The sequence below is a fragment of the Liolophura sinensis genome, chromosome 7 (assembly GCF_032854445.1).
Source record: "Liolophura sinensis isolate JHLJ2023 chromosome 7, CUHK_Ljap_v2, whole genome shotgun sequence".
In the NCBI taxonomy this organism is placed as follows: Eukaryota; Metazoa; Mollusca; class Polyplacophora; order Chitonida; family Chitonidae; genus Liolophura; species Liolophura sinensis.
In genome coordinates this window covers 20,588,871-20,601,255 of record NC_088301.1, presented here as the reverse complement: position 1 = coordinate 20,601,255, position 12,385 = coordinate 20,588,871, and the positions used below count along the sequence as shown (strand labels likewise).

General features: G+C 38.1%; 1 protein-coding gene across 1 annotated transcript; it reads right to left on the bottom strand.

Moving 5' to 3' along the window:
- Positions 1 to 329: 329 nt before the first annotated feature.
- LOC135471890 (uncharacterized) lies at positions 330 to 5,023 on the bottom strand. The gene is made up of 6 exons (XM_064751308.1): positions 4,996 to 5,023; positions 4,676 to 4,742; positions 3,210 to 3,319; positions 2,632 to 2,802; positions 1,481 to 1,524; positions 330 to 443 (listed from the first exon to the last, which is right to left on the bottom strand). Exons 2-6 carry the CDS (start codon positions 4,723 to 4,725, stop codon positions 423 to 425), a joined length of 396 nt encoding a protein of 131 aa, XP_064607378.1. The 5' UTR covers positions 4,726 to 4,742; positions 4,996 to 5,023; the 3' UTR covers positions 330 to 422.
- Between the last annotated feature and the right edge of the window lie 7,362 nt (positions 5,024 to 12,385).

Sequence of the window (12,385 nt, the reverse complement as noted above, 5' to 3'; positions counted from 1 at the left end):
TCGTGGGAGAAAACCAGGGAACCCACGACCACCTGCATAGCGTACGACCAGAGAGGAAGCCAGCATGGAGAGGGTCCTGGGTATTGTGCTGCGCTAGTACACCAACCTCTCGGCCACAGAGGCCACCAATAAGGATATCGTTTCTGGTAAATAGAAGTGATCCGGGCTATAGATTGCCACACGCGTGACCGTTGTCAGTAAACAAGCAGTAGTTTACACACTTCTTGTTCCGATTGCAAATAGTTCACTTGTAATAAAGTTTACACAGGTAAAATGATAACGGCATTTCAAACGTTAACTCATATGAGCTTAAGTCGGGATACCTGCATAATAACCAGACAGCCAATAACATTCTCCACACAAATCAAATTTATTTCTCAGCTTTGTATAAGGAACAATGATGTGATCGTGACGCCATTTGTCTACTCCAGTTCGTTGTACCACTGAAAAAAGACGGAAATCAAGGCTTATACAACGGTGCAGTCTCTTCATTTAAAAACTGTTATCCAAAACCCAGAATACACTTCGCTTGTACCGTTTTCTGCTATATAATGACGCAATTCGTGCGTATTTAAGGTTTTCACTTCGAACCAAGAGTTACCTAGACGAAAATATCAAGTTAAAATCAAAGCGAGTAATTCGCACAACACATGCCGTAGCTAATTCGATTCGTGCGTACTTACTGGGTGATTTACGCTTTGACAAAAAAGTCCCCTGTGAAAACATCAAGTTAAAATCAAAGCGAGGCAACTTCTACAGCGCCTACCGTGGCTAATTCGGGACACCCCAACCTTTGAAACTTTCCTTAGTACGATCTTGCGATTCAATTTCAGACCCAGACTCGACACACAGGGGTCATAATATAAGTTGACTCGAATATGATTTTTTTCTTTTGGCTGCAACTCAGCCGCTCTATATTAATTGTGTCGTTCTGTCGATTGGCCAAATGCTTGACGTCAAATATTTTGACACGGGTCTCCTATCCTTTATCACAGCCTGTTCATTTAACTACGGGACTGTGTGCAGCACGACACAAATAGCCTGCTATTGCGAATTTGTGCTTCTTTTGCTGAACTTGTGCATTTCTTATATATGCACGGTGAACTGTCATTCGAGGGAAACATGGAAGCGAGAGAGTTATTGAGACAAACGCCAATACCGTACCCAAATGTATCATATATACGATGAGAAACATTTCCGGTACCGCCAATGACGCAATAATGATAATATCACTAACATTAGACGTTGTCTAGGGAGTGTCCTCCGTGGGGTAGGTAACTACCAGGCACCTTACACAAATCAATGTGTCATGCAAAAGAAATGATGGGTCGCTCTGAAAACTGCGAGGAAAAGCTGAAAGAAACCAGTACAACTTGCCCCAAAACTGTGTATGTTTGGCGGTCTATTTTATATCTTCACTTATGCAACACTACCTACCGGTATATGTTATCTGCATCGAAAGAGTATAAGACGCACTTACGGCAAGATATACTTTCTCGAACTCAGCCCATTCGATGCCATTCTCTGCAAGAAAATGAAGCGTATTAAAACGACATTTGCAGTGAGTAAATGAACTGAATAGATTCAAACAAGTTTATTTATTTCGTTTTTACGCCTTATTCAAGAATATTTCACTTATACGATGGTGGTCAAGTATATGGTGGGGGGAAACTTTGAGTTCCTTGCCCCGGGGTCACGAAACTATCTACGACTGAAGTCAAAAGTACAGATCACTTTAAAATTGTTATTTCTGATGCAACAAAGCCAAAACAGTCCTTGATAACGTAAATTATGGTTAAGTTATTGTAAAACAAATTTCAGCTAAAATAACGGAAAGTAACATTATTAAAATTTTGTCTTAGGCCTAAGATCGCTTCGTAATCCCGGGACCTGGAGTAAACAACTGCAAGTGGCTGAAAAACCTAGGACGAGCACAGGACCTGTTCTTCTCGGGGTTAACTTCCCGACGTGTGACACAAATGCACAAATTATCTATCCATAGCTGGATTTGAACCCGCACCTCGCGTGTCCTAGCGGTTGCCATATTCCTGGAGGTGGGGGTGGGGTGTGGGTGGGGATGGGGGTGTTTCAGGGTTTTTGTATGCTTATTTTAACACTATACTCTAATGTCACATTATGGGTACGTTTATGTGGTAAGAAGTTCATACTATACGATGAATTAATTTCTGGTTAAGACAAGGTAGATCTAAAAAGGCGCTGTTAAGATCCACATAAATGCAGCGTTTGTGTTTAATATATTATGCTGTTATGTAATATAAATAAATGCGTGGACCCGAAAAGCCCTTTGTCGTGGTAAAAGAGCTTCAAGAACCAACAGAAATGGGTCTGAGTACAAGTATTCTGTTTTTTTTAACTAAACGTCAGAATCCGTTTCCAAATGCATACAACAGAGACAGAGGGGGGTGTGGAGGGGGAGAGAAAAAATGACCATAGTTTTATAATTTAGGTGAAAAAGATAGAAAGTCTGAACTAAGCTGGAGACAATTGCCTCACTAGTTTCCAGTTACAAGGCTGTCATGATTATACCGTTTCCATTCTCCTTTATGATACAGCCTAAATCAAGGTGATCAAATGTATTAAACCTTCCTCCAGATTGCCACTGTCACTTACTGTTTTTATCCACATGAGAATAGAAGATAGGAATATCAGCGTCCGTCAACAAACCGTCCTTGTTCATATCGACCTTATCGTAGAGAGCCTCAGAGACAAAGCGAGAGTCGTGATAGGTCCTCATCCAGCGGGAGACAAAAAGATCCTTCTTCACGAAAGTGTCCGATGCGGCTGTAAGGTGTAAGGGTGGGATGGTAAAAAAAGATATTTATTTATTCAACATTTTTAGACGTTTATAACTCATTTAAAAAACTTCCTTAAAAATATATCAGACTATTTTCTTGGACAGTCCTCGTATGTAAAATTTCAGTGCTTCTGCAGGAGATTATTCAGCTAAGTATATATTCATATTCAATTATACATATTCTATTAATTCAGCATAAAGATTCTGTTAAACTAACAAAATTTTATGTTGTATATGAAAGAGTATTGTGTTATAATAACAGATTACAGTCTAGCATCACTCAGACATCTGAATTTCTGTTACAGTTAACAGATTATTTTGAGTGAGATTCTTTCAGTGTAAAGGTTACATCATTGTTTCTGACAGATTGTGTTTTATGGGTTTTTGTACTCACATTGTTTGTAAACGGTGAAGAAGGCTTTGGCTTCAGTATCACTGACGATTTCATTGCCGTTTTTATCGAAGTCTTTGAATATCTTTGCGATTCTGTCGTGAGGAACTGCCCTGAAAAATGGTAATGAAGAATGTATTGTAACGTCACATAGTATTGCGACCAAGCTCTGTAGAAATGGTTATCGTCAAGTTCCCGTGCAAAAGCGAATAGAGGCCAAGCTGGATTAACAATTCTTTTGTTGTAGTACATTGAGTAAAATGTAATCAGTTTGCTCACAAAACGCAATCGAAAAGGCAGGATCTATAGGTGGATAGGTCCCCTTAAGATAATATTGATTGATTAATTTATTGGTTTATTTATTTGATCGTTTTTTTATGCCACACACAAGAATATTTCACTTATACGACGGAGGTCACATTATGGTGGGGAGGAAACTGGGCAGAGTCGAAAGAAATCCACGATCATCCCCAGGCTGCTGGAAGACCCTCACAGGTACATGTACAGCCGGAGAGGAAGCCAGCTTGGAACCTTTGTACTGTGATTTAAGTCAACGATATTATATTACAATTCCAATATACCTGGCCGTGATAAGACTGAAATACTGCGTATGTGCCGTAAAACCTAATGGCTGATTCATTCCTTCATTCATTCAACGCATTTATGTACTTTTCCATCGTGGCCGAGAGGTTAGTCTGCTAGCGCAGCACAATGGTCAAGAGCCTCTCACCAATGCGGCTGTTGTGAGTTCAAGTCCAGCTCACGCTGGCTTCGTCTCCGGCCGTACGTGGGAAGGTGCAGAGAGCCCTGGGTTTCCTCAGACCTGGCCCGGATTCGACCCCACCATAATGATGGCCACCATGATGCAAGTGAAATTTTCTTGACTACGGCGTAAAACACTAAACAAATAAATAAATACATTTCGGTTCTAACCCTTTCCTCTAATTCCCAGTGAAAATTTCGATAAGTGGAGTTTATAGGGTGGTGAATGAGGGAAGGAACATTGACAAAAGTGCTGCATTCCTTCTTATTCGAGTCGTTTTGAAAGGTTTGAAAGTTTTAGTGTTCTATAATAGTGTGTAGATATACATGGTGGAGAATGGTTCAAGGCAGAAGTTTTTAAAATAAATTATACACTCATAACAATAATCTGTTAATTTTAACGTAAAGTCTGTTGTCTGAGTGATGCTAGAATGTATGCTGTTATCATAACATAATACTGTGTCATATTCAACCTAATATTCTGTTAGTCTGGTGGAATCTTTATGTTGAATTAACTAAACATACATGTGTTATATCTACAGAATAATCGACTGCAATAGCAAAATACATTCTAACATTGTTCAAACAACAGACTTTCTGTTAAAATTAACACATTAAATTTTTAAGTGTAACAGCTGCGCTAAAACGTGGCTCAGAGCGTGCCAATTACAAGAAAGGACAAAACTTTAGATGGGATATCGTCTTACCCCAAGCAGAAAGCCAGGCAAAGAGAGAAGACAACCAGAGTTGGGTTCATTGTGGGCAGTCGGAGGTCTGGAATTAAAACAAATAATTTTGACAGTTTTAGTAATGATCAGTTGTATGAATGTCCGATTGCATCTATAACACTCTCCAATAAAATATTTTGTGAAATAGAATTTTTTCCTAACAGTTTATATACCTTATTACTTATCTGTATTATATCTCATGATTAGCTGTGTTTTTTGTGATATTTAACAAGAAATGTAGTCTTCTCTACATTCAAATAGTCTATATTATGTTTCTTGATTAATAGAATTTACTTTACAAAAGTAGCTATCGCCGATGTAACCTTTGAAATGACAGCGTTGCGTATTAAGTAACTGGAAAAATTCACCAGCCGTTGAACTTACCTTTAACACTGGGAATCAAAAATGTGTCTGACACGACTTTTATCTTTTAATACATTTATACAACATGGATAGTGCTTTCTGGCCGTAATGGCCTCCACAGAGTACACGACGTCAACAGGTGTTCATTTTCGACCACTCCTTGGGGTCATATCTGGCAAGGTCTGGTGTCCAGATATTTCATAACAAGCCTTTTGATTGGTCAATGCAATACATCACTCTTACCACACATTCCGATAGGGTTCACGCTGATTGGACATTGTACAATTGGATAACCTTTCCTTCAGCTGCGCTATCTCGTCTTTCGCGGCATGTGACACGACATTCATGTCATATTGTCTTCAACCCGTCTACTGGAAATCTCTTAATCTGTAAGGAAGATTACTTTATCACAAAAAAAGCAAACAGCGTGTGCAATGACGCAATAACCTAACCTTAATGTTTCTCTGTACAGTTTATACAAGATAATATGTCAATGCTTCAAAATCCTTACCCAAGTGAGCGGCTGAATTCATAGTCTTTATGTACAGAATTTAGGCTGTTCATACTGTATTTTTTTTTTTATATAAAGATTTACCAAGCATAATTCAGAGGTGCGTTTTCTAAGAGAACAGTAATAATAGTTTGAAAATGTGGATACATTTGGGCATAGACTTGTTCAGCTGAAGAAGTGAAAATGACCCTAACTTTGATTGACGGATACTGAAGCCAATGTGCAGCTGCACTAAGGTGGCAATACGGCTATTACCTAATTATAATAAACTGATGTTAAATACTCGAATAGGGTTATGTCATTACACTGGTGAAGATGTGGGTCAAGTTAAACAAACATTAGACAAGATTACATTATAAATTTGTATTTGTAAAGACCGGGGAATATAGATACTTATTTACAAGAAGACTTGACGTCGTCGACACCGTCACATATATAGCCTTACACATCAGCCTGTAAATGTATCATTTACTTGTTTGTAAATAACTGAGGCAGTCCGTCAAGTGTTATGGTTTTCGTCATGTGTTCAAAGATATATTCAAGACAAGCTTTTATATACATATATATTTTCGGTCTCCATGCAACTAAGTCTAGGCTCATTCGTTTTCATACACTTTAGTTGAAAGTGCAGGAGAAATTATCCAAGTGTTTTAACGTAACACTTCAGGTCATATATTAAGCCGACCCCAACCCATACCTAAACTATTGACTGCGCCACCTATGTTCTTGACCCTGATACCCTGGCGTATCATTGACTCTGCCGCCTGTGTCGTTGATCCTGATACCCTGTGGTATCATTGGCTCTGCCACCGGTGTTCTTGACCCTGATACCCTGGCGTATCATTGACTCTGCCACCTGTGTCCTTGATCCTGATACCCTGGCGTATGATTGACTCTGCCACCGGTGTTCTTGACCCTGATACCCTGGCGTATCACTGACTCTGCCACCGGTGTTCTTGATCCTGATACCCTGTCGTATGATTGACTCTACCACCGGTGTTCTTGATCCTGAGACCCTGGCGTATCATTGACTCTGCCACCTGTCTTCTTGACCCTGGTACCCTGGCGTATCATTGACTCTGCCACCTGTCTTCTTGACCCTGGTACCCTGGCGTATTATTGACTGTCACCAATAGGGCCTATGATTGATTGTGTTGCCTGTACATTGTATTGTCTGTGACACCTGTTTCATAGATTCTGTTTCCTAAACTACAGACCTCTGCCTGGTTTCCTCTAACTATAACGGCGTATAAATTAAAAAGTTATACAGGGTATACAGGGCGTCATCTTTGGTATATTGGACATAATGTTTCAGCTAGGCACTTGATGTACGTTAACACCGATAACTGCCTTCTATACGCCGCCTTGATATCACCAATATCACCATGTTTTTTTTAATAGTATCACAATCAATGATACCGGTGTCAAAGGCAACGCTATGTACAGGTAACGCAATCAGTGATATGGATAACACGTGTCACAGTTTATAGATTAGGCAACACAATCAATGATGCTGGTGTCACAGCAAATATTTCCATTAACATTCGCGTGCTACCATGCCATACCGCCACATGCAGCTTGCACATTCCTCAACAAAATATCAAAGAATCAACCTAGCATGACCACCATTTTTTTAACTGTGGTTGCTGGAAGTGAATTTATAGCATTTTCTTACCTTGGAAACCTTCAGGGGGGTCAAGAAGTAACACTGGCAGAAATGTTTTCAGTTCCATCCATAACAGACAAAATTCTGATAAATTTTAACTAGATACAAACTGACAGTCCAGAATTTTCAGTACATCGACAAATTAGAATGTATGTGTGGCAGTATTACCCAATCAGTGGTCCGTCACTCTTCAGTTCTTGAACCCAATTGGCTGAATTGCGTGTGTGTAACATATAGATATCCAATCATGCGAACACCGGGCTGTCCCATATATGTAGCCCATGAGGGCAAGTGTCACCAGAGCATGATTGTGAGTTCTTACTGGCCAAGCGCAGTAATGGCTTCTGCCACAGGCTACTCTATGAGAACGAGATTGTACATACATAAACCTGACCAAACTCGGTGAGGATGAGCTTGTCCTCCGCCAATAAAACTGACTTAGCTCAGTTGTCCTCCACATAAACCTGACTCATGCCAGGAGTGGATGAGGTTGTCCTCCACACATAAACCTGATCAAACTCGGTGAGGATGAGGTTGTCCACCACACATAAACCTGATCAAACTCGGTGAGGATGAGGTTGTCCGCCACACAGAAACCTGACCAAACTCGGTGAGGACGAGGTTATCTATCACACATAAGCCTGATCAAACTCGGTGAGGATGAGGTTGTCCACCACACATAAACCTGATCAAACTCGGTGAGGATGCCTTTCCTCCAGAACTGATAGGTTTTCCTCAACCGTAAACCTAACTAAACGAGAAGCGTGTGACGATTCCGTCGGATTCTGATCAGGGCACAACATTCCGGTAATGAATATAAAAAAGAAGTCATTTCGTCTGTGTGGCCAGTCGCGCTTTTTAGGGGCATCCTCTAGGACTAGAGTTCAGACAAAATGACTACAATTTGCAACTGGAGAATGAAACGTTGCTGACGTTTCAAAGCGTTGGCAATACTCAGGTTGATAAAGGAGGTTGTATCATTGACTTGAATTAAACACGTAACCAGAATGTGTATGAGATTTCGAGCCACTTTATTCATTTCAGTACGTACGTGTCACTATACATACGTCATTATATCACCAGGCGTCATTTTTGTCGACAATTACACATTTATGTTATACAAAACGTCAAATCGTATGCATGATATAGAAAGAAAATCAAAAATCATGTCATATAAACCATATCACATCATATTACACAAAACAAGTCAAATATCATACCATATACATTTTAAAAATCAAATAGCACATATATAGTACGTAAAACAGATTATATATAACGAAATATATATGTTACTTAAAAATTTAAACATCAAATCACGCAAATTATAAATCGAATATCGCATCACACAAGTACATGCTATACAAAACATCAAACATCACATCACAAACGTATGTGGTTAATGAACATCGAGCAAATATTATACAAAGGGATCAAATATCACATCACACACGTATGTGTTTAATAAGAATCGAGCACATATTATACAAAGATATCATTATATGACATGAAACAGATTATGTCTCACAGTATAAACGTTACCTAAAACGTATCAAATATAGCATTAACATGCAGAAATATGCCATCAGCACTAAAACATTAAATGTGTACACCATAGTAACTGTGAAAAGTTCATGTAATAACGTATCCATATTCAAGTATACATGTAATATCATACATGTTATAGATCTAATATCACATCATACATGTTACATATTACATGAATTATCATATATATGCTTCAAAAGTAGCATCATCAACACATATATAAAGAGATAAAATATCAAGTCATATAAATGATATAAAATAGATCGGAGCTCACTTTATAAAGGCTACACAAAACACATCAAATATAAAATTAACACATAGTCTATACACGGCAGCAGAATTATGACATCAACACTTCCACATGTACAGCATAGTAACTGTGAACAGTTTATGTAATAACATATATTGCATGGCGACAGCAACTTTTTATTTATACCAGTGACAGGTTCATCTCACATGGTTCAACAGCCAGTAGATCGTATTTATCAGTATCGTAAAAAATGTATGTCATCTATAAACATAAATATGCACCGTATTGTCAAAATAAAATCAACGAATACTTCTCTTACATAATTCTATAACTATAAAAAATACCATATACTTTTACTTGGAATTTTATAGATTTTCGTCCTTAAAGCAGAACGAAAATACACTGTCACGTTCATATGCATTTCGAATTTGAAACCGTAATCTACAGTTTCTATATTGTCACGCAGGTCATCTTATAACATACACAAACGTTTACACGTGTCAGTATCACTACTACATAACCGTCATTGGCGTCAGGCTATAGAGTTTTAATATATATTGAATACTTATTCATTGTATCATAACAATTCCTATAAGATATATGTATACATACTTCATCTTGTAAAACAACACAACACCCGTCCTACTTCAATAATATCATTATGTACATTAAATAAAAGTTCAAAAAGTTTTAAAATAATCTTCAAACGGAGACCAAAAAGATTCCAAAACAGTTTGAAATATGTTGTATAAAATTGTGCTCATAAAAATTGCACATTTCCTTTTTTTTTACGATAGAAAAAGTCGACACTTTTGCCCATTTCATAAATAACAAACAATCATTAAAATACAAAATTTCAAATTGCTTCACATATTATTGTTTTTGTTTAATTTATCTTATTTTTATATACATTTTTCTTTTTCTTTACACTTTTGAAATTTTCAACCATATAATACTGAGCTTAAAAAAATAGCATTATTATTTCGTACAAAGCAAAAAGTCAAGACATTCTTGAGTTTCATCATTAATAAACAACGTTTAAAATATATGATTTCATGTTTTTTCACTTATTTAAGTTTTTTATTTAATTTTTATATTTTATGCTTTTTTTAATCTTCTTATTTGTTTTATAATTTTTTTTGCCTTGTCTTTTTGTCACTTTTCAAATATTTTCATGCAGCATTGATCATGAAAAGATCACTTTCTCATTATGTAATTTAACAGTTATTTTTTTAGTGTATACACTGATACAATTATTGTCTGACTTATGTTACCTCGTAACTATTTTCACAATAATTACAAATCAGCGTTTTAGTATCAATCATTTCAATACACACTATAAGAGTGCGTCTAGAACTCTCGGCGTTTTAAACAATAAATTGTAATATGCAACATTTCGTGCATCGTGCATATATTAGGGCCAATGCCTATTCTGTACTAATCTCTCATTCTTAAAAAATATAAACATTTAAAATATTACAGAATATTTACTGTAACAGGCAAGACACATTTTTGCACATATAAAAAAAATGGCGAAGAAAGCAAACAATATCTGTTTTCCTATCCAGAGCACATTTTCAATCAACATGCTTAATATTTATATAATCAGGACATTTGTATATAAAAAAAGCAAAAACAAGACAATGTACCAGCATTCTGGCTCCTTCCATTTTATCATAATGATATCAACAGGATTCTCTCAGTCCTGAGTTATGGTAAGATTCCTAAATATGCCATAATTCCCACTCCACAAAGAACATGTAGAACATTAACAACACATTTCTACAAGTTGTACAAAAGATGATTGTGGAGTGTATACAATACTTATGCACAATACAAGTACTTTCTACGAATGCTTACCTGGATGTTCTGCACTGTTACCACTTACAACCCTCTGCATTTTGGGGAACACCATTGATGAAATCTTACGTCCCATTCAAATATCTGCCAAACTCCAAGGTGCACATATCTTGGGTGCTTTTACCCTATTCCAATATTTTGCCATAAATTAATTTCAGTACCTTCATAGTTTCAAACTTAACATGAATGATTCCCACACAATGTCAAATATCCAATCTTCTTAACCAGGCAAGGCTTTCAAGATAATTAATGGTAGCTGTGTGTTTACTTATAGTTGTTACTGGGAGGAAGTTTTGTGTATTGGGGTATATTGAACAGGTATTGGGGGTACTTTGATGTTTTAATTCCCCAAGTGAAGTTTTGTCTTTAAAATAATTTCTGATGTGTAAAGATGGCAGGAAGTGCTGTTATAATGCCATCTAGGCACATCCTCTGCTCCGGATTCTCAAAAAGAGCTGCTTCTGCCACATGCTCAAGTCCAGGCACTCCTGATATTGTGGCGATATCCAGCAATAAGATGCCAAGACCCCAAATGTCTGACAGGAATGAAGTTGGGGCACCTTGTTTTACTTCAGGGGCGATATGTCGGAGAGGTCGGAGTTCTTCTGCCGTGAAGTCATAGGAGATTCCTTTCCGAAATGTGGAAATGCCTAGGTCTATGAGCTTCACTACAGGTGTTCCAGATATATCCACTAATACGTTGTTCTCTTTCAAGTCGCTGAAAATGACCTGCATTTGGTGGATCTTCCGAAGGCCCTTCGCCAGCTGCATGCAAATGTTCATCCAGTCGTTTGGCTCTAAAGAGTACCCAACTCCATGTAATATATCACCAAGTGTTTTCCCCCTTGCAAACAGTTCTGACACGAGGCAAATGGACTTGCTGCCTTTGCCAATGTTCATAAACCCATAAAATTTAGGAAACACACCAGTTTTCTGCAGATACTGCATTATCTTCCCTTCTCTGATGATTGCGTCCGAGTTTCCCAGAAAGTATTTCTTTACAGCTACCTCTACGACTGGTCCTTCAGGGGATTTATAAAACGCCGCCTCTACAGTCCCAAATGACCCGGCCCCAAGCACCCACTTTGAGCCGTCATCTCGGAGCTGCACTTCAATGTCATCATTCAATATGACAGGAACGTCCACGTCGGGAACCTGGTAGCCTTGGGCATCTTGATAGAATCCTGGCGGGAAACATTCCACAGTAAAACCACCAACTGCTCCACCGTCCACTGTTGACCCTTCAACTTGGGCGATTGTTGTACCGTTCCCACATCGCTCCTGACTTGCCTGCCTGATGGCTGGAGGGATCTTTACTTTCTGCACATCCACCCACCCATCTTCAATTTCATCACTTTCTGGCATGTGTTGTGCATCCAAAAAATCTTCCACGTGCATCACAGTCGGTGCGGCCTCATCTGATGAGACCATATTGCTATTCCACGAGTTGCTTTTCTTTCTTTGTTCACTGTTCACGAAGGTGAAAGATTC

Coding starts and splice junctions, on each gene's coding strand:
- LOC135471890 (XM_064751308.1), bottom strand. CDS start 4,725: ATGAACCCAACTCTGGTTGTCTTCTCTCTTTGCCTGGCTTTCTGCTTG. Junction 3,320..4,675: donor TGCCTGGCTTTCTGCTTGGG/GTAAGACGATAT, acceptor ACCATTTTTCAG/GGCAGTTCCTCACGACAGAA. Junction 444..1,480: donor TCGAGAAAGTATATCTTGCC/GTAAGTGCGTCT, acceptor GTCTTTTTTCAG/TGGTACAACGAACTGGAGTA.